The sequence below is a fragment of the Borostomias antarcticus genome (assembly GCF_949987555.1).
Source record: "Borostomias antarcticus genome assembly, chromosome: 28".
NCBI lineage: Eukaryota > Metazoa > Chordata > Actinopteri > Stomiiformes > Stomiidae > Borostomias > Borostomias antarcticus.
This window is the reverse complement of record NC_140261.1, coordinates 7,151,942-7,179,866: the sequence shown is the minus strand read 5'-3', so window position 1 is coordinate 7,179,866 and position 27,925 is coordinate 7,151,942. Positions and strand designations below refer to the sequence as shown.

At 46.0% G+C, this 27,925-nt stretch overlaps 2 protein-coding genes and 1 pseudogene across 3 annotated transcripts in view; 2 read left to right on the top strand and 1 right to left on the bottom strand.

Annotated features, from left to right (window-relative positions):
• Positions 1 to 6,297, bottom strand: part of LOC311326678 (centrosome and spindle pole-associated protein 1-like) — a gene marked incomplete at its 3' end in the record, with an annotated part of 28,355 nt that extends 22,058 nt beyond the window's left edge. Inside the window, exons 1-11 of the mRNA XM_084459612.1 lie at positions 6,225 to 6,297; positions 6,058 to 6,130; positions 5,853 to 5,956; positions 5,608 to 5,691; positions 5,134 to 5,232; positions 4,613 to 5,016; positions 3,596 to 3,687; positions 2,909 to 3,005; positions 2,258 to 2,315; positions 1,410 to 1,726; positions 873 to 991 (exon numbers count right to left, since the gene is read on the bottom strand). Of these exons, the coding sequence (XP_084315738.1) occupies positions 873 to 991; positions 1,410 to 1,726; positions 2,258 to 2,315; positions 2,909 to 3,005; positions 3,596 to 3,687; positions 4,613 to 5,016; positions 5,134 to 5,232; positions 5,608 to 5,691; positions 5,853 to 5,956; positions 6,058 to 6,130; positions 6,225 to 6,260 (1,483 nt within the window). The 5' untranslated portion in view covers positions 6,261 to 6,297. The remainder of the gene's footprint in view (positions 1 to 872; positions 992 to 1,409; positions 1,727 to 2,257; positions 2,316 to 2,908; positions 3,006 to 3,595; positions 3,688 to 4,612; positions 5,017 to 5,133; positions 5,233 to 5,607; positions 5,692 to 5,852; positions 5,957 to 6,057; positions 6,131 to 6,224) is intronic.
• A 1,663-nt stretch (positions 6,298 to 7,960) lies between these two features.
• LOC311326677 (COP9 signalosome complex subunit 5-like) lies at positions 7,961 to 15,091 on the top strand (annotated as a pseudogene). The gene is made up of 9 exons (XR_014631363.1): positions 7,961 to 8,081; positions 9,403 to 9,635; positions 9,849 to 9,981; positions 10,444 to 10,508; positions 10,762 to 10,847; positions 11,314 to 11,418; positions 12,235 to 12,244; positions 14,500 to 14,648; positions 14,895 to 15,091. The product of XR_014631363.1 is annotated as a COP9 signalosome complex subunit 5-like (transcript).
• Positions 15,092 to 18,183: 3,092 nt separating this feature from the next.
• Positions 18,184 to 27,133, top strand: LOC311326676 (protein phosphatase 1 regulatory subunit 42-like; the record flags this gene model as incomplete). Its single annotated transcript, XM_084459611.1, has 12 exons — positions 18,184 to 18,315; positions 18,406 to 18,572; positions 18,675 to 18,813; positions 19,360 to 19,476; positions 21,540 to 21,657; positions 21,845 to 21,976; positions 22,160 to 22,286; positions 24,347 to 24,424; positions 26,103 to 26,220; positions 26,606 to 26,656; positions 26,744 to 26,794; positions 26,882 to 27,133. The coding sequence occupies 12 exons, from the start codon at positions 18,184 to 18,186 to the stop codon at positions 27,131 to 27,133; spliced, it is 1,482 nt and encodes a 493-aa protein (XP_084315737.1).
• Positions 27,134 to 27,925: the final 792 nt, after the last annotated feature.

Sequence of the window (27,925 nt, the reverse complement as noted above, 5' to 3'; positions counted from 1 at the left end):
TTATACACACCTGCACACACAATCAACACTGTTATACACACCTGCACACACAATCAACACTGTTATACACACCTGCACACACAATCAACACTGTTATACACACCTGCACACACAATCAACACTGTTATACACACCTTCACACACAATCAACACTGTTATACACACCTGCACACACAATCAACACTGTTATACACACCTGCACACACATCTATTGGCATGGAAATACCTTTTCAAAGACTATTCGCGTGAAAAAGTAACACTTGACATACAGTATAAGTATTCACGTCTCACATACCCACCCTTCTGGCACTGCAAGAGTATAACTTATTGCAAGTATTCATATAACATCATTCAATCTTTTAGCATTTTTGCCAACGAGGACTTGGCTGGCCGTGTTTCCCTCCAGCGGTAAAAGCATGAGAAGGGGAAGACATTTCTCAACATCGTTGTGTTGGCATGTCAGATGTGTTCGCCTCCATCTCGGTCTTTGGAACTCGTTCATGAACCGCCTGTCCCCCTCAACGGCATGAATCAACTCCGCCGGTCATATTAGGAACAGACGTGCCAAGTCCTCTTGGCCATTGATCTGGTGATAAAGTGGTTTATAACCGATGGTAACGGCCCCCCATGGATGAGAGCTCCAGGGGTTGATTTAAGGCGCTGTGGAATTACTCACATCTGATCATGAGTTACCAGATACTACAGAGCCAATCTGAGAACAGTAAGTCACCCCAGCGTGACTGTTTATGATAAATCAGGCTCGTTTAGGGAATACTGAGACTTAGAATAAAACCTCTGTCATATCCTTTCATGCTTCAGGCTTCTCTGGCACAGTGAGTGCGGCTAACAAAACAGTGCGATGCTGTACGAACCGCAGGGTAGGCTGGGGTCCAGGGGATTCCTGGCTCCATAGTAGTAGTAGGCCTCATCATAGGGAGTCCTGTAGGCGACCGTGAGAGTGGGCGGGATCGGAGGAGGTATGCCAGCAATTCTACACAGAGGAAACGCACAGGAAATTAGGTGACCTTGAGGAGAAAACTATATGAATCAAAGGCTGCGTTTCGAATTACATACTTCCATACTATATAGCATGCCAAAAAAGGATGTAGGATGTCCCAATACATAGTATGCCCCATGCAGTATGGCAAAAATACCAGGATGTCCTACTACATCCGGTCGTATTTTGCAGTGTGCAAGCCAGCAGACTTTTCTGGCTATTCTGAAATTAGGTCACGTGTGAGTCGCGACAGCTGTGGACGAATGTCGCTTTATGCACTGCGACGGCTGTGGGAAAATTTCAAGGCGCAATGTTATGACAAAGTGGAATGTCCCAATTTTATGCATGCACTGGTCGTAAAAAAGTAAGAGTAATGTGATTCAGAGCGCAGCCAAAGTCTACGATACCGTACCTTGGGGCAACCATCTCTCCCAGGGTACTAGAGAGGCTCCTGTGGAAGTCTTCTTTGAGAGGTGCGGCCCTGGGGCCCCCCGTGCCCACCCCGGCCCCTGCTAGCTGCCCCAGGGCTGTGCTGTAGTCCAGGGGAGCGACCGGGGCACGACCAGGACGGCCTCTCTCTTCTGTTCCCACAGAAGGCCTCTCCTCCCTGGGCCTGGGGCTCCGGTGAGTCCCCAGGGCGTCCAGGCCGACCCCGGGCCTGTAGGGGACATCCCGTCTCCTGCCCTCATAGTCACGGTTCACCGCCCCGAACTGCTTAATGCGATCAGGCTGGAAGCAGTGATGGGGGGAGAGAGAGAGAGACAGAGAGAGAGAGAGAGAGAGAGAGAGAGGTGATGTGGTCATGGCGGTCAAAGATGATAGAAGAGGAACACGTCAATATACAGTAAGGAGGAGAAAGGATGAAAGAGGGATTAAGAAAGGTGAAGTGTGTTATGTATCAGATCTCCGTTCATAAAATTCAATCATTCAATTACATTCCTCAGTCAGTGCAAAGTGAAATGTGCTGATCATGCCATTTTTGTAAGCAATACAATCACGAAAATTGTTTCCACAAGACTTGCCAAGCTATTCCCATTGAAGGAATAATGTCAAGTCTTATATGAAAACATACAAAACACAACTCCATAGTTAAAGACATACAGTACAACAAACATTTGCTCAACAAAAGTTTCACAACTCACATAATTAACGTTCTGGCACTGCAATAAATGCAAGAGTACAAGTTATTGTATTAGTATCATATAAAATCAGTGCAGTCTTTCACTGTTTTATTCAAACTTTCCTGCCCTGTTGTTTTACCTGCTTCTCTGGGTCAACGGCCCCGGTGGCGGCAACCCTCAGCTCCAGCTCCTTCTCCCTAGAACCAGAAGATCCATTCTTACACATTCTCCTCTCCCATCCCCAACAACAGCGTCCAAAGTATCCCTGGACACTTCAAATGACTGAGAGGAACTCAGCTGCCATATTGTGCGCAAAATTCCCCAAACAAACACTGCACTCATCATCAAACACAGGAAAGCAACCGCGTCATCGTCCTGGTCTGCTGAGACAGAGACTGGGACAACTTAACACCGTCATCGTCCTGGTCTGCTGAGACAGAGACTGGGACAACTTACAAGAAACACTAGTGGACTCATTTATCCCAACGTCAGTTTACAGTTTACTTTACAGTTCTCTGTAAAGCGCATTGTGTTGCCTCTGGGTATGAAATGCGCTATACAAATAAAGCTTTGATTGATTGATTGATTGACACTTGTCAGCTGTTTCCCAGACTTTTTTAAATGAACTTTGACATTTCTTTTGCAGCCCCCTCCCCTTCCATCATGAGGCTTTTGCATCTTGCCAGGCTGCTATTGTAAATAAGAATTTGTTCTTCCCTTAAATAAAGGTTCAATAAAGAAATAGAAGAACGCTTCTTCACACACGTAGGCCCCTGTGTGAAAGACTCACTTCTTTCTGTTCCTCTGCTGCTCGGCCATTTGCTCCAGCAGGTCCTGTCTGTACCGGTCCTTCCTCCTCTGAGTGGCCACACCCCCCTCTGACGTCCCTGGGGGGCAAACATCACAGGAAACCATCCAGCAGGTACAACTCCCCCTCCGATGTGCTATCAGCTACTTATATCAAACACATGTGCTAAGTTGCCCCGTCGCTCCGAGGCCCCGGCGCTGGATCGACCCGGTCACGGCTCTTCTCTGTCCTGTTCCCACCGTGGAGGAATGAACTGCCCACTGACGTCAGGACAGCAGAGTCGCTGCCCATCTTTCGTCGCAGGCTGAAAACGCATCACGCTGCACACCAATATGTTCCCCTTCCGGAGTTCTGATACTACCCGGATATGACATAAATCCTAATTAGCATATATCAGGATATATCTGGAGAGACTCTGTTCGCCCAGTGTCACCTCTTCAAGAAGTACCACCCTTCCTCCTAGCACTTATCATTTTTGTATTTGGCTGTTCTTGCACTTCTACATTAGCCCTGGTTAAGTTTTTACGATGCTTGTTTAGAAAGGAGATGCACTTCTGGCGACCAGTAGTGCTCTCGACTACCTATGCTAACGCTTGTATTGGACTGGATAAAAGCGTCTGCTAGATAACTGTAATGTGAGTCTACGTATGTAGGAAGAGTGGGTCCTACCAATCATGAGTCCTGTGGCAAACTCAGCCTTGTCCTTGTTGGAGGCGGACCTGCACCTCTCGCTGGCGTTCGTGGCTGCTGGCATCTGTAGTCTACAAAACAGTTAAGACACACACAGACTGAGACTTAGGCTTATCCAATCAATACTAGCTCATAAATCACACAGCTGATCCATCAATCCCCTCAGCTAGCCACACTGCAGTCAGACCACCACCTCACAACCTCACATCCCACGCTAACAAAGCTCACTGTGTCTTACTGCAGTCCAGCTCCTACCCAGTGACCCAGAAAGCAAGAGGAACGCCTGATCCTCCTCACTCAGATCAATACTGATGGAGCTGCAGTGAGTGTCTGGGCTGGGCCAGACCACAGAGTGCTCTCCTGTCAAGCCTATTGAAAGAGGCTCCATTTACACGCTTATGAATGGCGTCACATGGAAACAAATAAACGCAAGGTAACGAGGGGATATTTGCAGCAGTGCAGTAAATGAACATAGCTACCCCGGCACGATAAACAAAGCGTGTGGCTCGTATAGTTTCCCTCTGAAGCCTCTCTCCAATCAATACCGGACTTGATCAATACAGAAAATGTATACGGCTCCTGACTCTAATGGAGCGATTGCCTACCTAACCATTCAATATCTTTGCTGTCTGTTTTAGTTAGTTAATGTATGGAGTCTTGGACTTGGCTAGCGTAGTTATGGAGTCTTGGACTTGGCTAGCGTAGTTATGGAGTCTTGGACTTGGCTCGCGTAGTTTAATTGCAGAGGGACAGTACTTGGGTTTTGGTGTTGCTGACAGTGACTTCCTGGCCTGGTGTCTGTTGTTCTCCTCCCGGGCAGCAGGGGGCACTGTTTCTCTCCTCTCCCGCACAGCTCTGCCATTGAGAGGAATACACAACCTTTACTACAGCGGGGCTATGGAGCACAAAAAACGCTGAGCCACAATTTTCCAATGCCCTTAAAAAAAAACATGATTGAAGTGGACGGCATATAAAGCAATGAGGATCCTGAGCCACCTGTCTGGTCTGTGATAGACTCTCCTCTCTCTTCTCCCGATGTACTCAGGCTCCCTGCTCCTTCTGGACCTCCTCCTATCCAGGAACTCCAGCTCCTCCTCCTCCTCCTCGTCTGAGGAGACCTCTTCCTCAGAGCTGTGCTCCTCCCTGCGCCCCCTCTGTCTCCGGGGCCTCCTTTCCCAGGGCTCCACGGCCTCCTCCTCAGCTCTGTGACTCCCCCTGCGCCTCCTTCCCCTCGGCGGGGCCGGACCCCAAGGGCCTGTCCACCTCCCTGCCCCACCCGTTTCTGTTGGCGTGACCGCGTCCCTCCTGGACGGGCGGCCGGGCTGTACCTCCGGCCGGGTCTCTGGGGCAGGGGAGGGAGCGTCAGGAGCAGCTATACGCACCGTCTCTGAGGCCTGCACCTGGGAAGAAACAGACATGGGATAGGGAACCATGTGGCCGTTAACCCCTGTTCATAACCCCACCACCAAATTAATTGTATAGATTGAAGAACAGATGGACACCATTTGCTATTTTACCTGTGAGGTAAAGGGATAATTTCTCTTTATCTGTCCGTGTCCAGCTTGTCTTTGGAGGAAGTCATTGTATTCCTTGTTTCTCTCATCTCTCAGTTTGTTCTAAACCAAACCCACAGACAAATCTTTACAGCTTTCAGTCAGCTCTGCCAACCACACGTCAACTGAACCAGTTGCTGTGGGAATCAAAGTCTTGTACAATCAACATTGGTAACAACATAATCTAAAGCACTATATCACTACTGATGTTGTTATGAGCAAGTTGAGTCATGCCAAGCCACTGTGCTCTGTGTGTCCACCTTGGAGACTGAGCATGGAGACAGAGCATTATGTTTACTCCTCCCACTACAGCAGGTTATCACTCACTCACACACACACACACACACACACACACACACACACACACACACACACAGACACACACAGACACACACACACACACACACACACACACACACACAGTATATGTCTGGCTACCTTTGCAGATCTCCTCTCTCCTATGAGAAGTGAAAGACCTTGAGGCTGTGATGGACCAGGCTCACCAGCGTTCAGGTCCTTCTTCTACAACCAAGACACCAGAGAAAAGAGGGCTTTGGTTCTTCCTTAAATCGGTATGTCCCCTATGCTATCAGTCCTGTAAGCTTTCACAAGATAGCCACACTCCTTCCATCAAATCCTATAAACTTATCATAGGTCCTCCTCGTTGTGATCGAGGACCAGACCTGAGAAACGTAACGCCTGTAGTCCGCACGAAGCTCCTGTTGGAGTCTCTGTTTCTTCAACTCATATTCTGCTCCCAGCTGCAAACTTAGACCCGTGCTCTCGTCTGAAAAAACACCAACATTGTAACACATTTCAGATACCTATCAACAGCATACCAATTCTGCATTGATGACACCAAAGAAAAACTGCTACTCGCATTATTACCTCTGGTAGGCTTAGATGCATTTCCACGTGTTGAGGCAGTTGGAGGATCATTGTCCTTTGAATCAGCCTTTGTCTGTTGAAAATAACCATGATGCCAAGGAGATGATCAAAGTAAATCAGCATAGTTAACTGGGTAAATATGAACAGGCTGACAAGAAGCAACGCACCTGGATTTCCATGTAAGGTAGATTTTCCAAACACATCTTGTCCACTTTAGCCCTCTGCTCCTCGAAAAGGTCCCTAACTTCATCCATTTCTACCTGCCATGTGCATTAAGTGAATATACAGGCGAATTAATCATGCAAGTGCATTAATCATTCAGAACAGGATTAAAAACAGACCCGGAGTGCTGGTCCATATTGATGAGATGTTTAAATGGTTCAACCCGGCTCCCACCCCGTTGTTATGGCAACCACGCCCAAACAAGCGCGCAGCACTGGTAACGAGCAACAAGCTGGGAAATATTACACATAAAACGACTCAGAGCGTCTCAAAACTAATATTTCCTTTTGTAAAATGTCTGCCTGCCAGCATGATTTCGCTATTATTCTCACCGTTGAAAACGATCTTCTACCGCAAAAATCAATCAAGTGTGAGGATGACGTGTTCAGCAGGTGTCCCGCTCCGACAGGGGAACAACAGGGTCTTTTGTCAGTTCGAGCTCGTAATCTTCTTTTCGTGGTTTTTGAAAGTTTGACAGTCAGTTTTCGATATGTTTGTTAACTTGTCTCAGTCAGTGGCCAAGCCAGATATTGAATACCTTGAAGATCGAAGGTTTTCGCCTTTTTCTGACCTATTTGCACCAGAAGATTAGTTCCATATGATTAGTTCCACACAGGCAGCCACCTGGGAAAGCTTGATTGGAAACAGTTTAGTATTAGTATTAGTATTAGTGATGTGCCAACAAGTGAATCTGGCTAATCCATCCATCATTCATTTCGATAACTAAAGCAGATACGACGTCTTAGCCCAGGGTCTATTTGGAAAAGGGCAGGCGCTTTCAAAAATACTTGGCAGATTGGATGAACCATCTGTCTCTCACCGTCTCTCACTGTCGTCACACCTAAACCACGCCAGAAGCTGCCATAATAATATAACCTAATAATAATTAATTTGATTTATAAAGCACTTTTCTTTTCATTCGTTGTGACAGTGTCAAATCTCAGTCCTCTGAGAATGCTGATTGGCACACATGGATTTATTGAGCCTTTTCGTAAACCGAATGTGAGCAAGCGAGATGCATCTCTAATCACCACCAGAGGGCGCTCTTCCCATGTGTTTATCTCACCACGTCCAACCACACTGTTAGGACTAAACCATATAGCTATTTGGTGAAGTATTCAAACATGTTGATGTAATGTAAATATCTTAGATGATTCAAATAATAAAGCATTATAAATATTGAATCATTTTCAAATTGTAGTAATTGTGCAAATATCACGTGAGTGACCATTTTTCAACTTCATCTTTTACTTTTTAAAGTGCGTACAGACTGCCCCAACCAACCAACACCTACGTCGGGGGTTGTGCCATGTCTGTTGTTGACTGTTGGCGTTGGTTGGATAGATTTTTGAAGTTGAATTTTAAACTTCCAGGGATTCTAACAACAATTGCCAACTTCAGTTATCTGGGAGTTGTTTCCCCGGGCTTAGTTAAGTGTGCAGAGCACCACCATAGCCTACACCCCCCCCCCCCCTCCATTAGATATTGGTATCGTCCAACTCCTGTCATGGCTCCCCGCTGAGCGAGTGGATCGCATAGCTCGCTATATTCTTGTATTCATAATATGAACAGATTTCAGTGGGAAAACTGAGTTTTTGATCGCATATTTGTTGGTTTCCACACAAATACTATTTTGTAACATTGCCGTAGTAACGCCTACCCGTGTGTTTTGGTTGTAAACATGGCCGGGACGAGCATGGGAGCAGCCTGCAGCATGCAGGAGGTTCAGAGATGAAATCTACAAATATGACAAAAAACAACAACAAGAAATCCTGGCTGCGAAGCCGTGGACTACAGAGTAAGTAAAGGGCTGTAGGGGGTAGTAAAGGGCTGTAGGGGGTAGTAAAGGGCTGTAGGGGGTAGTAAAGGGCTGTAGGGGGTCAGTAAAGGGCTGTAGGGGGTCAGTAAAGGGCTGTAGGGGGTAGTAAAGGGCTGTAGGGGGTAGTAAAGGGCTGTAGGGGGTAGTAAAGGGCTGTAGGGGGTAGTAAAGGGCTGTAGGGGGTAGTAAAGGGCTGTAGGGGGTAGTAAAGGGCTGTAGGGGGTAGTAAAGGGCTGTAGGGGGTAAGTAAAGGGCTGTAGGGGGTAGTAAAGGGCTGTAGGGGGTAGTAAAGGGCTGTAGGGGGTAGTAAAGGGCTGTAGGGGGTAGTAAAGGGCTGTAGGGGGTAAGTAAAGGGCTGTAGGGGGTAGTAAAGGGCTGTAGGGGGTAGTAAAGGGCTGTAGGGGGTAGTGAAGGGCTGTAGGGGGTAGTAAAGGGCTGTAGGGGGTAGTAAAGGGCTGTAGGGGGTAGTAAAGGGCTGTAGGGGGTAAGTAAAGGGCTGTAGGGGGTAAGTAAAGGGCTGTAGGGGGTAGTAAAGGGCTGTAGGGGGTAGTAAAGGGCTGTAGGGGGTAAGTAAAGGGCTGTAGGGGGTAGTAAAGGGCTGTAGGGGGTAGTAAAGGGCTGTAGGGGGTAGTAAAGGGCTGTAGGGGGTAGTAAAGGGCTGTAGGGGGTAGTAGGTATGAACCTAGCCAGCTTTGTGTGTGCGAAAATATTTGTCGTAAAAGGACAAATCAGCTAACTGGCTAGCACTAGCAGCTAACTGGCTAGCACTAGCAGCTAACTGGCTAGCACTAGCAGCTAACTGGCTAGCACTAGCAGCTAACTGGCTAGCACTAGCAGCTAACTGGCTAGCACTAGCAGCTAACTGGCTAGCACTAGCAGCTAACTGGCTAGCACTAGCAGCTAACTGGCTAGCACTAGCAGCTAACTGGCTAGCACTAGCAGCTAACTGGCTAGCACTAGCAGCTAACTGGCTAGCACTAGCAGCTAACTGGCTAGCACTAGCAGCTAACTGGCTAGGGGGCTCTATCAGTTATTGGCCAAAACAGTTGATGCCAGTGAAGTGGAGGTAGCTGAGCTGTATCATGGAGGGAAGTTAGCAAGCACATACAATAATAAAACACACACATACACACTCCTGTGATTTCATGTCCGTGGGTTGTTTTTCTCTGTTGTCTTCGTCTCACAGTCACCATTAAGTGACTGTGAGAGTTTTGGGTAGGAGCTGGACTGCAGTAAGACACAGTGAGCTTTGTTAGCGTGGGATGTGAGGTTGTGAGGTGGTGGTCTGACTGCAGTGTGGCTAGCTAAGGGGATTAAGTACAGCAAGATCTCGGCCCTGGCTCTTCTGAAGATGGTGATGCACGCCAGGTCCGGGGGGAACTTGGAGGTGATGGGTCTGATGCTGGGCAAGGTGGACGGGGAGACCATGAACATCATGGACAGCTTTGCTCTGCCTGTGGAGGGCACAGAGACGCGGGTCAACGCTCAGGCCGCGGCGTATGAGTACATGGCTGCCTACATTGAGAATGCCAAACAGGTGAGCGGGTAACCTTAACAAGATACCCTACGTTGATCCTATGGCCTCTCTAATGGGTCTACCTGAGATATTTCCTGATCTCTCAGGTCCTAGAAAGGAGTCTAAAGCAACAGTGCAGCAAGCTGACTAAATGTAGATCTGTGCGGTCACATTAGAGTCATCACATGCTGCACCAGCCCCCGGCACAGGTCTGTATCTGTATTTGGGTTTCAGGTTGGTCGTCTGGAGAATGCCATAGGCTGGTACCACAGTCACCCCGGCTATGGATGCTGGCTCTCTGGGATTGATGTCAGTACCCAGATGCTCAACCAGCAGTTCCAGGAGCCTTTTGTGGCCGTTGTGGTAAGTTCAAGGAAATATCACCCTTTGAATTTCATCCTCTCCTGCTCTGCTGTACATTCCATCTCAAACACTACTTTTCAAATTCCCCTTTGCCTCCCATTAAGATGTTGCCTGACTAATGCACTACAGTACATTTCTATCAAAAACCTGAGGGCACAAGTTCATGCCTGAGTAACTGAGAAGGGGGTAATCAGGTTTAGGCATCCTCCCAGTGGTTGTTGATGTATGGTCATAGACTACCATGCAGTACAGACAGACAAATATTTTGTCTTTGTAACTGTATATGCTATTTACACTTCATTGGTTTTGCAGACCTGAAGTGCCATGGGCATAGTATAATTAAGTATGTTCTTTTAGCACACTGGCAGCAGCAGTGAAGAAAAAACCTCGGTCATGGTGGCCAGCTTGGGGTGGTCTCTGGGGGTCTGAACGTCCTTTCCTGCTCTGCTGTGTCTTTCTTCTCCAGATCGACCCACTCCAACCATATCTGCAGGGAAAGTCCATCTGGGAGCCTGTAGAACCGACCCAAAGGTAAGGAGGAGACTGAACCCCCATTCTATCTGAATATTTAGCCCATTGTTAAATGAAATATACAGTATCTATAGTTACTGTAAGTGTTTTTGTTCATTTCATTTTTGTGGCACTTAACTTGACTTTACTTGATGTTTTTTTTTTATTAATATAATTATTGGTCACTTTTAAATTCTTTATTAGAAACAGGAATTTTCAATTATCACCCTTTTCTGTTATTGAAAATGAGAGTGTTTACTGTGTTTGTGTTCAGGGTTACAAGCCCCCTGATGAGGGACCCTCGGAGTATCAGACCGTTCCCTCGAACAAGATTGAACACTTTGGTGTGCACTGCAAACAGTATGTTATAATCACCAGTGCTCATATTTATTCTTCTTCTTTGGTGTGCACTGCAAACAGTATGTTATAATCACCAGTGCTCATATTTATTCTTCTTCTTTGGTGTGCACTGCAAACAGTATGTTATAATTACCAGTGCTCATATTTATTCTTCTTCTTTGGTGTGCACTGCAAACAGTATGTTATAATCACCAGTGCTCATATTTATTCTTCTTCTTTGGTGTGCACTGCAAACAGTATGTTATAATCACCAGTGCTCATATTTCTTGTGAATGGTGACATTGAAGATATTTTGTGCATTAGTAAAGTGAGTTTACAGTATATGCACCTACATATCAGCACAGTTATAGTACCTTATCACTGCTATAATGTATTCAATTGAAATGTTTTTATATTTTATACTATTTTATAATAGCAATTACATGATTTCACCAAATTCATATTATATAAAATGTTCTTTGTTTAGGTATTATGCGTTGGAAGTGACTTATTTCAAGCCCTCTCTTGACCGCAAATTACTGGAACTCCTTTGGAATAAATATTGGGTGAATGAGCTCCTCCAGTCTGCTGGGTGAATACCCTGAGCTCCTCCCTGAGCTCCTCCCTGAGCTCCTCCCTGAGCTCCTCCCTGAGCTCCTCCCTGAGCTCCTCCCTTTCTCCTCCCTGAGCTCCTCCCTGAGCTCCTCCCTGAGCTCCTCCCTGAGCTCCTCCCTGAGCTCCTCCCTGAGCTCCTCCAGTCTGCTGGGTGAATACCCTGAGCTCCTCCCTGAGCTCCTCCCTGAGCTCCTCCCTGAGCTCCTCCCTGAGCTCCTCCAGTCTGCTGGGTGAATACCCTGAGCTCCTCCCTGAGCTCCTCCCTGAGCTCCTCCCTGAGCTCCTCCCTGAGCTCCTCCCTGAGCTCCTCCCTGAGCTCCTCCCTGAGCTCCTCCAGTCTCCTGGGTGAATACCCTGAGCTCCTCCAGTCTGCTGGGTGAATACCCTGAGCTCCTCCAGTCTGCTGGGTGAATACCCTGAGCTCCTCCAGCCTGCTGGGTGAATACCCTGAGCTCCTCCCTGAGCTCCTCCCTGAGCTCCTCCAGTCTGCTGGGTGAATACCCTGAGCTCCTCCCTGAGCTCCTCCCTGAGCTCCTCCCTGAGCTCCTCCCTGAGCTCCTCCCTGAGCTCCTCCAGCCTGCTGGGTGAATACCCTGAGCTCCTCCAGTCTCCTGGGTGAATACCCTGAGCTCCTCCAGTCTCCTGGGTGAATACCCTGAGCTCCTCCAGTCTCCTGGGTGAATACCCTGAGCTCCTCCAGTCTCCTGGGTGAATACCCTGAGCTCCTCCAGTCTGCTGGGTGAATACCCTGAGCTCCTCCAGTCTCCTGGGTGAATACCCTGAGCTCCTCCAGTCTGCTGACGGTAGGTGTTCAAACCAGATATGCATGGAAACTATTGTTTTCTATTCTCAGGTTATTATTCTACACTGCTGATTTGAGACAGAATTGTGAATTTGCTTCTTAAGATGAGGATACACTACAAGATATTATTCCCGATTTTATACACGATTCACAATCCTGCCGAGTCTGTCCTAGTCAGCAGCAGTCTGCACTAGTTGGGGGTAGTCGGAGTGGCAATTTGGCACAGAAATCTGTAAGTGTATGAGGGGTACAGATTTAAATCGGCAAGTGTATGATGAGAACAGTCTTCTCCTGATCCGAGTCAGAGCGGGTCGGAGCATATCAAACATGTTTGATATTTTTGAGCAGATTCTGGACGCAATCGTGTAGTGTAAACTCGTCACCACCTGGTCCAGTCGTTAAATGTGCGATACCCAGTTTTTCAGTTGTCATACAAAAATCATCAGAAGCCAGTGGTCTAGTGTATACTCCCAGTGGTCTAGTGTATACTCCCAGTGGTCTAGTGTATACTCCCAGTCGTCTAGTGTATACTCCCAGTGGTCTAGTGTATACTCCCAGTCGTCTAGTGTATACTCCCAGTGGTCTAGTGTATACTCCCAGTGGTCTAGTGTATACTCCCAGTCATTTCATAATCTGTTAAAAAAAAAAGTTCATACTTCACATCTATTTGACAGTGATGGATATTAGTAATGATGAAAGTCCCAGTGATGAATATTAGTAATGATGAAAGTCCCAGTGATGAATATTAGTAATGATGAAAGTCCCAGTGATGGATATTAGTAATGATGAAAGTCCCAGTGATGGATATTAGTAATGATGAAAGTCCCAGTGATGAATATTAGTAATGATGAAAGTCCCAGTGATGAATATTAGTAATGATGAAAGTCCCAGTGATGAATATTAGTAATGATGAAAGTCCCAGTGATGGATATTAGTAATGATGAAAGTCCCAGTGATGAATATTAGTAATGATGAAAGTCCCAGTGATGAATATTAGTAATGATGAAAGTCCCAGTGATGAATATTAGTAATGATGAAAGCGTCCGTAATTCCAACCTTTAGAGAGAGGTAGCTGTGTGTTGTACATCTGGTGAGTTCTGTGTGTTCTAACACCGTGTCCTAACTTCACGCGACGTGAGCGAGAGTCAGCGACAAAATGCGTTCCATTGCGTTGTTTTCTGTTCTTATGTAACTGGACGTGTTTTCTGTTGTTATGTAACTGGACGTGTTTTCTGTTGTTATGTAACTGGACGTGAGCGACGCAGCGCAAAGCGGCGCGACGTTTTAACTGCCCTTTTGACGCTCGCCCTGTTCCTATTTTCCTCCTGTCGCTCGCGTTGACAGGCGTCTGTCTTCAGTTGGGAATATAGACAAATGACGTAACAGAACAGCACATTTAACGGTTTCAGTAGGACAGCAAGCATGCGATGTCGCGTACAAGCAGTTAGGACACGGTGTAAGCTTTAGAGAGGTAACTGTGTTCTAGATCTGGTGAGTTCTGTGTGTTCTAAGCTTTAGAGAGAGGTAACTGTGTTCTAGATCTGGTGAGTTCTGTGTGTTCTAAGCTTTAGGGAGAGGTAGCTGTGTTCTAGATCTGGTGAGTTCTGTGTGTTCTAAGCTTTAGGGAGAGGTAGCTGTGTGTCCTAGATCTGGTGAGTTCTGTGTGTTCTAAGCTTTAGGGAGAGGTAGCTGTGTGTCCTAGATCTGGTGATACAGATGCTGTTGTGGTTCACCACGGATCATCTGCCTTGTCGCTAGTACATTCTAAAGATTGAAAGCCCCGTATGGATTCCCATTGTGGGATGCCGTCGCTCTCTCCTGGGCTTGGCTAGAGTGTAAATAGGTAGCAGACTGTTCAAACAGAGCGCTCGGGACAGTCTGGATGGGGATGAATTGACAAGATGTCAGGAGCGGCCTGCTGCATTGGTGAAGGCCTTTGTCCGTCCCTACACTGTCACCACAGACAGGCCCCCCGTGTCATTGTGTCTTAATTACCTTGTCCATGGAAAACATGGCCTCACCTTAAGCAAACTGTCTAAACAACTCCTTTTGCAGTGACCATTTTGAGCTCTTGACAAATTTGCCGTGTTTGTTGCTAATTTATGAATGTGTCAACGGTAGAGGGAGAAAAAAATGTTTTTGTTGTGAAATTATGCAGGAACCTGCCATGGTTAATAGGATGTTAATTGTGTGTGTTTGTGTGTGTGTGCGTGCGCGTGCGTGCGTGCGTGTGTGTGTGTGTGTGTGTGTGTCTAGAATTCGGACTACACCACAGGCCAGGTGTTTGACCTGTCGGAGAAGCTGGAGCAGTCGGAGGCGCAGCTGGGCCGGGGCAGCTTCATGCTGGGTCTGGACACACACGACAGGAAGTCAGAGGACAAACAGAGGACATTCAATACAAATGAGGAAAAAGGCAATTAATCCATATTTTCATGACCAGTTAATCTGTGACCATCTCCCATATATCAATGTTTTGTTTGCATTGTGTAGTTTAATATTGATTGACACGATTGTTTTTTTGAAATGGTCCTTTAATAAATAATTGATTTTTGATTCGCTATAACTAATTTGATACTGTTACTCTAAACCCACAAGTAAGTTGTATCAAGTGTGGAAAGACTAAAAGCTCCCGTTTCTCCTCTGTATTTTAGCTGCAAGACGACCATCGAGGCGATCCATGGCCTGATGTCTCAAGTCATCAAAGATAAACTCTTCAATCAAATCAACACATCTGCCAACTAAGAGCTGGAAGCGTCTGATGGAGGTTCACCCCCAGCATGTGTTCTCTCTGTGTGTGCTGAGTGTTTAGGTTCCGCTCAGGAGGATTCTGTCTTTGTATTTTAGAAACGCTTAATTCTCACCTCTTCATCAACTGTTCTGCACAAGAAGGATGTAAGTGCATAAATAAATAATGAAGTTAAAGTGTGTCTGCGTTAGTTTTTCATAATTCGTCGATGAATGACATGGCTGTGCGATGTGACATCCTTAAAGGGCAATGCTCGTTTTTGACAACCTGGACCTTATTTACGACATATTATAAGAAGTTTGACTCACCGAGATCACTTTGGTGTAGTTCGGAGGCCGGTAGAAGAAATTTAAAATCCAGCGCGAGCCAGTATATCCATGTAATGACGGTGATCGGGGCAGTTTCTCAAAATCTATGCCATTCAATACTTCCCAAAGGACCCCATGAGTTACAGAGGAATTCCATCTCGTGGTGTGTTCTTCAGAAATACACTACAATAACAAACGGGTCATTTGACACGGATACAACTGTAGTTGTGAGAGCAGCAGATTGATAAGGCCTGTGATTAATAACTATTTATCTCCGGGTACCTGTGGGTCCTGTGGAACTAATGACCCCACTGAGGGCTGTGGATATTATGTTTACTTTGGATCTCCTAGAGGGGAGCTGAGTGAAAACAAAGCGCTGTCTGGCACTAGGCTACATTCTACACATCCTCCCTCCCTCTCTGCTCTGTATGCATAAGTGGAGGGGAGCCACTCAGTGTCAGGAAGACGGGCCCTGCCGTTATATAACAATGAGAGGTCACTGCTGAGACTCGCCCTGTCAGTGGCCTTGCTCCTGGCTCGGCTCGGTGACCTCCAGGACCGATCAGCTTTACTCTCTTGGCTGCAGAGAGGGGACAATTCAGTTTAAAATGTTGGAGGGCCTGAGTGCCAAACACAGCTTTCATCATGTACTGATCCACAGGCAGTTCGCCGGGCCCCAAGGCCTATCATGACATTTCATCTCAGATCTGAATGTGTGGGATAAATAATCACTATGTGAAGATAAGGGTTTTTGATTTGTGATCTTACAGATTTTTTGGTTTTGTTTTGAATACAAACTGACTTGCAAAGTATGCATGCAACCACTGGTGTTGGTTTGTTCAATACAAAAACTAAGCTAGAGCAACATTATAAAGCCACATTGATTCATGATTCACACAGAAATGAACAATAAACGTTTTGTTTTCTTATTTGCATGGTGACTGCAGAAATAATCAATTGCACATACACCATTAATTACTGTTAAAGCCAAAAGCCAAGCAATTCATCTACCACTTCCTCTTTTGTGAATTCTTATGTTTATTCTAGATCTAGTTACTTGTCCACATGTATGCCTACCTGAAATATTATAGCGATATTGGAAAAGGGTAAATTAACCTGTGAGACAGATTCTAATTATCCTAAGCATCAATTACCAGCTAACGATTTCTATGTTCATTTTTCTTACTTATTTTTGATGGCTCATGGAGACAAATAGTTGTACTGATCCATATCATCGCTGGTTCATGAGGTTCAAAAACACTGATGAAAGCCCTACTGAATATTAGTTTACACCATGTGGTAGAATACAATACATTGCTAAGTGAGTAGCTCTGTGTTGATACTGTGTGTGTGTGTGTGTGTGTGTGTGTGTGTGTGTGTGTGTGTGTGTGTGTGTGTGTGTGTGTGTGTGTGTGTGTGTGAGAGAGAGAGAGAGAGAGAGAGAGAGACAGAGAGAGAGAGAGAGAGACAGAGACAGAGAGAGAGAGAGAGAGAGACAGAGAGAGAGAGAGAGAGAGAGAGAGAGAGGGGGGGGGGGGTGCAAAGACGAAGAGGCGTGTCCTGTCTCCATGGTAACTTATTTGACCTCTTCAAACACAACACAAGTTTGTTCACTTCTTTCTCAACCTGCATTTCGTTCTAGCTTCTCAAAAAACCACTCAACAACTACTCAACAACAAGTGCAAGTGAGGTAGGTATAGCTATATTTCTATATCCTATCACCTTAAATAGCCCTCCTTTTAAACAGGCTAGCTAACGTTAGCTAGCATACCAGCTAACAGGTGATATTGCTGGTCATATTTACTTATCAAAATTAGAACAACAATTGAGTGCATTAGTGCTTTGTTTCTGAATGTCATTCTGCTCTTAGTACCATAAACATCACTTACAAATAACACGTTGCACACTCATGAATAGTGAACTCACCCAGCTTGTTATTCCCCGTCTTGTCCCGCACCCTGTTCACTGTGTCTCCATGTTATGCCCCGTTGACCGAAACACATTACTAGTATTTCCTACATGGTAATAAACGTTTCATATCAGGTGATTACATGTCAATTGTGCAGAGCCCTCTCCATCTACAGTCTGGCTTGATTCAGAGACGAGATAGATACACTACGCACACACACACACACACACACACGCACGCACGCACGCACACACACACACACACACACACACACACATTCTTTCTGTTCACAGTTTACAACAGAGGCTGGAGAACAGTGAGGAAAATGTCATCCCAGATTCTGTGACCATGAGTAGACAATAAATTGTGCAGGGTGCCGCCTGGTGAGTGGAACAATTAGACATTAGGGTTGTAATTGGGAGTGAAAATCACGGGTACATTTGACATGTTTCAGAGTGGAGCACAACCCCCAGGAGTATGACTGAGGCTCTGGAGGCGTGCCTGAGGGAGTAGTCAGGCCTGGGCTGATTACCACATTATTGAGTAGTCATCTCACCTCTACCCCTTGTCCTTGTGGAGGGAGCTTGTTTTGACCACGAGAACCAACATTTAACTATCACAGTGGCATCAACTACTGTATGTGTCTGGACTGCCAGCTTGCTATTAATACGCATGTGAAAAATGTGACTGTCCGGTCGTGGACTGCCTTTTACTAACAACGCTAATAACCTATTTCAGCTATCGATTATGTTTTGTGATATAGGTTATTGGTCATTCTCTGAGATTTGGTTTTCCTGTTAGTTTTGTCACGTAACTCAAGTGGATGTGTTTTTCTCCTCCTGCAGACCTTTCAGCCATTGTTCTGTGAACGCTTGGCTGAGGCTGAAAAGTGGTCACTCAGGAGCGCCGCCCGACTCAGGAGCGCCGCCCGACTCAGGAGCGCCGCCCGACTCAGGAGCGCCGCCCGACGCCTCACCATGGTCCGTCTCACCATGGATCTGATTGCTAAGTCCAGTAACCATTTCAAAAACAAGAGGAACGACTCCCTCCCTCAGTACCTCAAGAAACTGACTCACTTGAACTTTTCAAACAAGAATATCAAGGACATTGTGAGTGCCATCTTATAAGACTGCCAGTCCATATTCAGGCCGTTTGTTTAGTTTCTGTTCTAATAGATGAAGGTCAAATGTGTTTTTCAGGACGATCTCTCCATGTGCAGAAACCTCACAGTCCTCTATCTGTATGACAACCAGATCACCCACATCTGCAACTTGGGCTTTGCTTCCAACCTCACCCATCTATACATGCAAAACAACAACATCACTCACATCGAGAACCTCTCTCCCCTGAAGAAGCTCTCTAAACTGTGAGTGACATAGCCCTACAATGTGGAGCGCTGGATGATTCATGACTCCTTCTAGACGAGGACACTTCTATGTGTGTGTGTGTGTGTGTGTGTGTGTTTGAGGTATCTGGGTGGGAACAGCATCACGGTGGTGGAGGGCTTGGAGGAGCTTGGAGAGCTGAAGGAGCTTCATCTGGAGGGTCAGAGGCTTCCGTGTGGAGAGAAGCTGCTCTTTGACTCCCGGACTCTCCTCTCCCTCTCTGTAAGGTCTTCATAATGTACAGTAATAATGATTATTATCAGCCTATTTTACATCACAGCTAAATCATTTGCAATACCCCAAGCCCAGGAATACATCATCGACCTCTTTTAATTCTGTATTGGTAATGTCTCAGTTTCAGCTCTAAGAGCTTAATAATTTACCGATCTGTATCACAGCCTTGGCCAAGGCCACCATGCGTGTAAAAGCAGGGTTGTGCGGGGTTTCATGATGCCAAAGATAACTCTGTGGATCTCTCTGGTTTGACAGATCAGCCTGGCCTGTTTACTGCTCAGACCGTGGGTAAACAAACTGTAAATCTGAGCTGCTTGTTTATCTGGATAATTAAACAAATTGCTGCGCAAATGTGAGAGCTCCAGCTTTTATATAAATGCTCTCTATAAGAGCTCGACCCAAAAAATAATATTACATTTCAGAAGCAGTGGTTCACTATCTTGAGTTTAATTAAGGACAACAGTACTGTACTGTAGTCAAAGGTATGATGTATAATTGGTCTCCGGGATAAACTAAAATGCATGATCTTTGCAGGAATCTCTATGTGTGTTAAATATCAATAAGAACAACATGGATGATATCAGAGACTTGGCCGTCCTGAAGAAGCTGACGCATCTATCTGCTGTGGACAACCAGCTGCACGACATGCAGGTAAACGCCAGTGTTTTACTGAAATCTACTGATGTGACCGGTTACCAGTCAGACGCTTCCCCACTCCCTCCATTCATCAAATTGCTCCCAATGAGCAGGCAAGCGCTTTGCATGGCAGCTGCCGCCATTGGTGTGTGAATGGCGTGTGAATGGCGCTCCGGGCCAGTGTAACAACTGGGTGGGGAGCGCGTTACAAATGCAGTACCTATACCTATCACTCGGTCGAAGTATGGATTGTGTGCATGCTCTGCAATCAGCGAAGAACGCTCACCACATCACAGCACACTGCACGGCGCGGCGTATTCAGATCAACACGCTAAGAGCTGATCAGGGTAACATTAACACAGCGCCGCCGCCCTCTGCAGTGATGTGTGAAATGATATGGAGAGTGGGGTCCTAAAGAAGCAAATCCTGCAAATCCCGCCCGCCTTCCCAGTTTCCACGGCTTGCACAGGGTCAGAATTATTCAACAAATCAGCGGCTCGGTCCCCCGGGGACAAGCCTTGCTGACAGCTTTAAACAAGCGCAAGTTTCACCCCTTCCTTTGGAAGCTGATTTTTTCCTATTCCCCTCCGATTCCTGCATTCGATACTGCCCACCACGGCTGGACTGTGTGAGAGATTCATTTGAAACAGAGATATGGTTTCTGCACACCATGTTGACCTTGAAAAATGACCGGCCCTTGGTTTCTGAGACTGCCTTCTGATGGCGAGCCGTGTTCCTGTTTTTTATGGACGTATCGGCTGAAAAGAAGGATACTGCTAATTTTCAAAAAGCTGTCTTCGTCCGCGGTATGTCACAGTGGGACTGAGCTCTGAGAACACACCGAGTGCCTCTTTACTCTGGCCACTTTCGGCCCTCAACAGCGGTGATGTTCTACCCAGCCGCCCTCTGCAGGTAATTGCTGTGCACGTGTCAGAAGGACCTCTCATGTTTAGCAGATATCCCCTTTAATTTATACAAACCCACTGCCACTATTGATCCTGCAAAGACAGCACCCCAAAGGATCAATCCCTCCTTCAGCGCCGTATGGTCAGAATCCTGTGGAAGCATTATGGATTTTTAAAATAGATTATGACAGGCAGTCAGCCAGGGTGACAAATGGGGGAGTATCAGCCGAGGCTGTTAGCCGTGTGCAGGGCAGGGAGGACAGGGGAATCGAAGCGCTGGTCAAATACAGGTTCATAACTGTCCCATCATTAGTCCAGGCGAGGGGGCCAGCCAGGCAGCCCCGCGCGTCTCTGGGCCAGGCTGCTCTCCACGCCCCCGCGTGGGGGGCAATTTGGCGCAGGGCCGCTCCTCGGCGAGGCCCGTCTGAGTGACGGCCCTGACACGATCATTTATCAAAGCCTGGGAGTGCACAGCGCAGAGGTCCCCCCTGAACTGATTGCGGCGCAGGCTGGAAAAGTGGAAGCGCTTTGGCCGAGACAGGAAGGCAATGAACAATCAGAGCGTGTCCAGAGAGTATTCATATTTCCAGGCTTGGATTAATGTGCCTCTAGATAAACATACAACTGCAGGCTAGAGGCTACGGGCTGGAGGAGTCAGCCTAACGCTCAGCTCACTGCCCCCGGGGGGAAACTTGTTAGTCACACGACACCAGCGACTATGTTTATTAGAACAATCTGATGTGATGTTTACACTTTTTCCTTTGGCTGTTGTTCTTGCCAGCATTAGCGTTGTTAGTGTCTTTATACGGGTGTGCTGATGTATGATTCTGGGATTGGAATACTTTTCCAGGGCTTTGAAGTGGCCTCTACTAACCCTGGGCTGAGTTTCCCAGAGGCATCGTAGCGCTACCTTCATCGTAGCTCTACCTTCATCGTAGCGCTATGATGAACGCCATAGCTTACGATGAACGTAGCGCTACGATGCCTCTGGGAAACTCAGCCCTGGTCTATTGTTTTAATGGCTCAAGTGCCATTCTTTTCTTCCCACACTTGGCCATGGCCAGAGCCCTGATGCAGCATGTGTCACCCTTTACCTGTGCAGGTGTGCTCAACATGAGTTGAAGGGTCCGGTGTGCTTTCAGGAGCTGGAAGGTGTGTTTGTTGTGCTTTCAGGAGTTAGAGGGCGCGTGCGGCCTGTGGTCTCAGCTGAATCGAATGGATTTGAGTGGAAATCCTGTCTGTCAGAAGCCCAAGTACAGAGACAGGCTGATCACCGTGTGCACAAGACTGGGTGAGACATGTGGAGGTCCAGTGCCATATTATGACATTTTGAATATTGTAAATCTAATTTACACTTCACTATTCCCTATAGCCAAGCTTTTTAGATTTTCTACTGCCCAAGTAACGTACTGTATGTATTGTCTAAAACATATTATTGAACTGGTGATTATGATCATGGAACTTGATTATTTTTTCAGAGGAACTTGATGGGAAGGAAATAAACGAGTTGTCTAGGCAGTTCCTGATCAACTGGAAAGCCTCGAAGGAAGCCAAGAAAAAAGTGAAAGATGAAAGAATCATGACTGGACAGATCACGTATCCCTTTACAGGTGAGATGATCTAACACCAGTACACGACATTATGTTCTGTTTATTGTCATCACACCGTCTTCGTCCTTACTGGAAGCCTGGTTGTTCCCCACTGACAAAGTGCTGTGTGTGTGTGCATGGTGTGTGTGGCCGAAGCATCAGGCTGTAACACAGTGTATGTGACAGGCTTTATTTATGTTCTAGCTGAATTTCACATGGGCCCCCATCCTTCATACAGTTACACCTACACCAACGTGCTGGGTAAGAGGAGGCCGCCAGCGGGGAGAAAGGTCCGCTCTGACCACACGCACATGGACAGTGTAGCCATGAGGTACTAACTATACTCCTACTACCACCAATCCTAAACTTACTCTCTCTACTACCACCAATCCTCAACTTACTCTCTCTACTACAACCAATCCTCAACTTACTCTCTCTACTCCTACTAGTACTACCACCAATCTTAAACTTACTCTCTCTACTCCTACTATCACCAATCCTAAACTTACTCTCTCTACTACCACCAATCCTCAACTTACTCTCTCTACTCCTACTATCACCAATCCTAAACTTACTCTCTCTACTCCTACTATCACCAATCCTCAACTAACTCTCTCTACTACCACCAATCCTAAACTAACTCTCTCTATTCCTACTATCACCAATCCTCAACTTACTCTCTCTACTCCTACTATCACCAATCCTCAACTAACTCTCTCTACTACCACCAATCCTAAACTAACTCTCTCTACTACCACCAATCCTAAACTAACTCTCTCTATTACCACCAATCCTCAACTAACTCTCTCTATTACCACCAATCCTCAACTAACTCTCTTTACTACCACCAATCCTAAACTAACTCTCTCTACTACCACCAATCCTCAACTAACTCTCTCTATTACCACCAATCCTCAACTAACTCTCTCTATTACCACCAATCCACAACTAACTCTCTCTACTACCACCAATCCTCAACTAACTCTCTCTACTACCACCAATCCTCAACTAACTCTCTCTATTACCACCAATCCTCAACTAACTCTCTCTATTACCACCAATCCACAACTAACTCTCTCTACTACCACCAATCCTCAACTAACTCTCTCTACTACCACCAATCCTCAACTAACTCTCTCTATTACCACCAATCCTCAACTAACTCTCTATTACCACCAATCCTCAACTAACTCTCTCTACTACCACCAATCCTCAACTAACTCTCTCTATTACCACCAATCCTCAACTAACTCTCTCTATTACCACCAATCCTCAACTAACTCTCTCTACTACCACCAATCCTCAACTAACTCTCTATTACCACCAATCCTCAACTAACTCTCTCTATTACCACCAATCCTAAACTAACTCTCTTTACTACCACCAATCCTAAACTAACTCTCTCTATTACCACCAATCCTCAACTAACTCTCTCTATTACCACCAATCCTAAACTAACTCTCTCTACTACCACCAATCCTCAACTAACTCTCTCTACTACCACCAATCCTCAACTAACTCTCTCTATTACCACCAATCCTCAACTAACTCTCTCTACTACCACCAATCCTCAACTAACTCTCTCTACTACCACCAATCCTCAACTAACTCTCTCTATTACCACCAATCCTAAACTAACTCTCTCTACTACCACCAATCCTCAACTAACTCTCTCTACTACCACCAATCCTCAACTAACTCTCTCTACTCCTACTAGTACTACCACCAATCTTAAACTTACTCTCTCTACTCCTACTATCACCAATCCTAAACTAACTCTCTCTATTACCACCAATCCTAAACTAACTCTCTCTATTACCACTAATCCTAAACTAACTCTCTCTACTACAACCAATCCTCAACTTACTCTCTCTACTACCACCAATCCTAAACTAACTCTCTCTACTACCACCAATCCTAAACTTACTCTCTCCTCCACACTGTACACTGTTTACAGTATCATGATTTTCTTCTTTCAATCAAAAAAAAGAGACCAATTAATATTACACGGTTTGCATTAAATTGGAATAAGTGATTTGAATGTTGACATGTTTCTTTTAGAATGTTTATTTCCCCCCTTTTGCTCCATGTTTGACACGAGGCCTGCAGCTTGTCAAATACCTCCCATGCAAATAAACAGTGTTCCCCACTGCTGTGGGCTTGGCCTTAACTGTATATAAATAGCAACATTACTGTGACTCTATGCACTGTATTGCCATGGAAATCTGTACTTTTAGTGGGTAATGTTCAAAATATATTATTTCATATTTGCATGCCCATTTGAATACCCATATCCCTCCTGGGAAATGAGAGACTAAAAGAGGAATAGATAGTCATTGATTATCAACCATTCTGTGGAACCGTGCCATTGAAACTGTCTCATTCTGGTAGGATGCGTAACGTGACGATCCCGGTGACCGCAGGACTGCTCAGCGAGGACGCAGCCCAGCTCTGCCCCCGCCTGGCTCTGTGAGACTGACCCGCCCGCTCCCCAGGCCTGCCCTGCCCCCACACACCGCACGCAGCCTGCCACTGCCCTCACTGGGGGTCCGGGGCTGACCAGCTCCCTGGAAACGCTTAGTAGAAAAGAGAGCTCAGCTCACTGTCTTTTTTCCTGTGTCAGTGTAAGTTACTGTCCTTGGCCTGGGGTGTGTTTGGTTGTTTTAAGTCTCTCCGTTGACTGCCTGTTTTTCAATCTGACCTGTGTGGTATTTGATATGTGATATTTATTGTAGAAATAAAGGTAATTGGGTTAGCAGTAAGTGCATTGTTTTACTTGGAGGAACTTGAACAGACTTCGCTGAGTGTGAGATGATTATGACATCCCCTGAATGCTATAATATTTTGTCATCTTACTGTTGGTCCTACAGTAGGATATCTAATTTGTATCCAATATTCATGATACTGTAATCTGTTTAGTATTTGAACTGTAATGTAGCTTTATCATAATATCTTTGTTCCAAATGAAGATAATTACAAATAATACTCAGAATTCCCTTATTTTGGGGAAATCGTATATTCTCTCTAGAATGTTCATGACGCCCTAAAATAATCAAATTCAATTCCACGGTCAAGATTGTTGTTCTGGATTAAATTGTTAATGACTTAAGCTTAAGCGACTCATTGTAATCATTGGCTTTGTACGCCTAAATACTGTAGGCTACATTTGTACAGTATACTAGGCTATTTGTGTCACCATGTGGCTCAAACTGCGCAGTTCCTCGTATACTTTGTGTTTATTATCGTTTTCTGTCTTAAATTCCCTACGCACGTCTGAATGAGTTTTTTAACTGCGTGGGTGTGTAACCCCTGAAAGATGTGGGGTAATTAGGGAATGAAGCTTACTTAACCTTCTTTGCTTTGCCTCATAATGAGTGGCCCGGAGCGATACTGTTACTCCATCCTTACAAAAACAATGTTTTTAAGAACAGTCTGAGGATATACATGTTATGAATAATTCCTTTCATTAATTTACCGACATCTCCGTTTGCGGACACTGGAAATCAGAGTGGTTAATTTATGAGTCTCACAAGAATTTCCTCATGCCTGCCTGTTGATTGCACTGTTTAGAGTTTATTTATTAGCTGTTCCTCAGTAAATGAGACTGTTTTGCGACCTGCAACTCAAGACACCCGTGTAATTAGTCACATATTTTGCATATCACCTTACCCTTGTCATCTTGTCTTCATGGTCTGCTGCACACATTTGAGCAGTGTTTACGCATGGCATAGCTGGTCTTTTAGTTATGGTGAAAGCAATAAATGAGCAGACAAGGCATTACAATCGGCCCATAGTTCACCCAAAATAATGCAATTTAATAACATAAATGTAACTGACTTGATACGAAAGTAGGTCTACTCAGGTTAGTACCAAGGGTATAAAAATCCGAGGGGAAAAAATGCTGCCTCTGGCGTTGAAAACGGCTCTCTCAGCTCCCCTCAGACAGAAATAAGTTAGGAAAGGGAACAGCGCAGAGCCTCCCACTGCCAGAGAGTCTTATGGGCTTGTGATTATAACAAATATATATATGTATTTGCCCTCTAACGCATTTTGAGGACTGGTGGAGACATAAGGCTGTCACATATTTTCATTCTGTCATGAAAGTGTTCATCTCTGACAGAAGCGTTCTGTCTCTACTCCCCCTCAGTGTGTGCAGCGAGGCCCTGGCGTACTTCCTCACCCTGACGTCAGAGAGCCACAGGGAGGCGTGGACCAACCTACTGCTCCTCTTCCTCACCAAAGTGATGAAGATCAGCGATGACAGGGTAAGGACACCTAATCTGCTGGCCACTCTGACTCTGACACTGTATATCTCTACGCTGACTGTGTGATTGCCCCCAAAATGAACACCCTTATCCCTTAAAAAACCCTTATCTCCCCTCATCTCCCCACTGTGAATGATTTGATACAAGTAGTAGTAACCGTAGTAACAGCAATCATGTGGCATCTTAGTCCTCTATGGACCACTTAAAGGAGAATGCTCGTTTTTGACAACCTGGACCTTATTTACGGCATATTATAAGACGTTTCACTCACCGAGATCACTTTGGTGTAATTCGGAGGCCTGTAGAAGAAATTTCAAATCCAGTGCAAGCCAAGTATATCCATGTAATGTACTTGTATAATATAATATTCTCTCTCTGCCTCTAGTTCAAGGCCCACGCGTCCTGGTTCTACCCCCTGCTGTGTGAGATCATGCAGGTTCTCTCTCTGCTCTAGTTCAAGGCCCACGCGTCCTGGTTCTACCCCCTGCTGTGTGAGATCATGCAGGTTCTCTCTCTGCTCTAGTTCAAGGCCCACGCGTCCTGGTTCTACCCCCTGCTGTGTGAGATCATGCAGGTTCTCTCTCTGCTCTAGTTCAAGGCCCACGCGTCCTGGTTCTACCCCCTGCTGTGTGAGATCATGCAGGTTCTCTCTCTGCTCTAGTTCAAGGCCCACGCGTCCTGGTTCTACCCCCTGCTGTGTGAGATCATGCAGTTCGACTTGATCCCGGAGCTGCGGGCCGTGCTGAGGAGGTTCTACCTGCACGCGTTGGCATTGTGTTCCAGATCGCCCAGCCTGACCAATCAGAGTCTGTCCCCAGCCCTGACCACGAACCCCAGCCTGACCAATCAGAGTCTGTCCCCAGCCCTGACCACGAACCCCAGCCTGACCAATCAGAGTCTGTCCCCAGCCTGACCAATCAGAGTCTGTCCCCAGCCCTGACCACGAACTCCAGCCTGACCAACCAGACAGTAACCGTGTTGTTCGGGGGGAGGGAGGAGAGGAGAAGAGGAGAGGAGGAGAAGAGGAGGAGAAGAGGAGGAGAAGAGGGGGGAGGGAGGAGAAGAGGGGGGAGGGAGGAGAGGAGACTTATGGTAATTTCCTCTCATCAGAAGAACCAGTCCAAACCTTATTACACTGATGACTATGTACCTTCCTCATCCCAGTCCTCATAACGCTGATGCAAGAGACTCTTTGGCTCCAGATGAAAGGAGAGATGCATAGATGGATAGTGGAAAGATAATGACCTCATCCTCAATAGAGAAAGAGAAGGATGTATCTCACAGCTTCTACCACTTTGGCATGTTCCTGTCATTTCAGGTTCAGGTTTTGGTTAACATCTTCCTACAACCATAGAAACCTATGGACAGCCTCAAGACAGACAAAACAGACAAAAAAAGTTTTACACGTCCTGGTGGTTCCTTGGTTGTGCTGACGTGTGTGTATGTATGTGTGTGTGTGTGTGTGTGTGTGTATATATATATTGCTTAGTGTCCTACAGTGCATGTCCTCTTAATGGTTGGCCTTGTCTGCTGTCTGACCCATAGACAAGATCAGAGACTGTGGTGGATACGGTGAACTTCAGACAGAAACGGAATGCGGTTTTAATAGATTTAAATCATTCTCATGAGCCGGAGTTTACTCCTCAGGCATTGAAAATGTAAACAGAGGTAATTGGCGGCCATTAAGCCTATTTTTGGGTTTCAC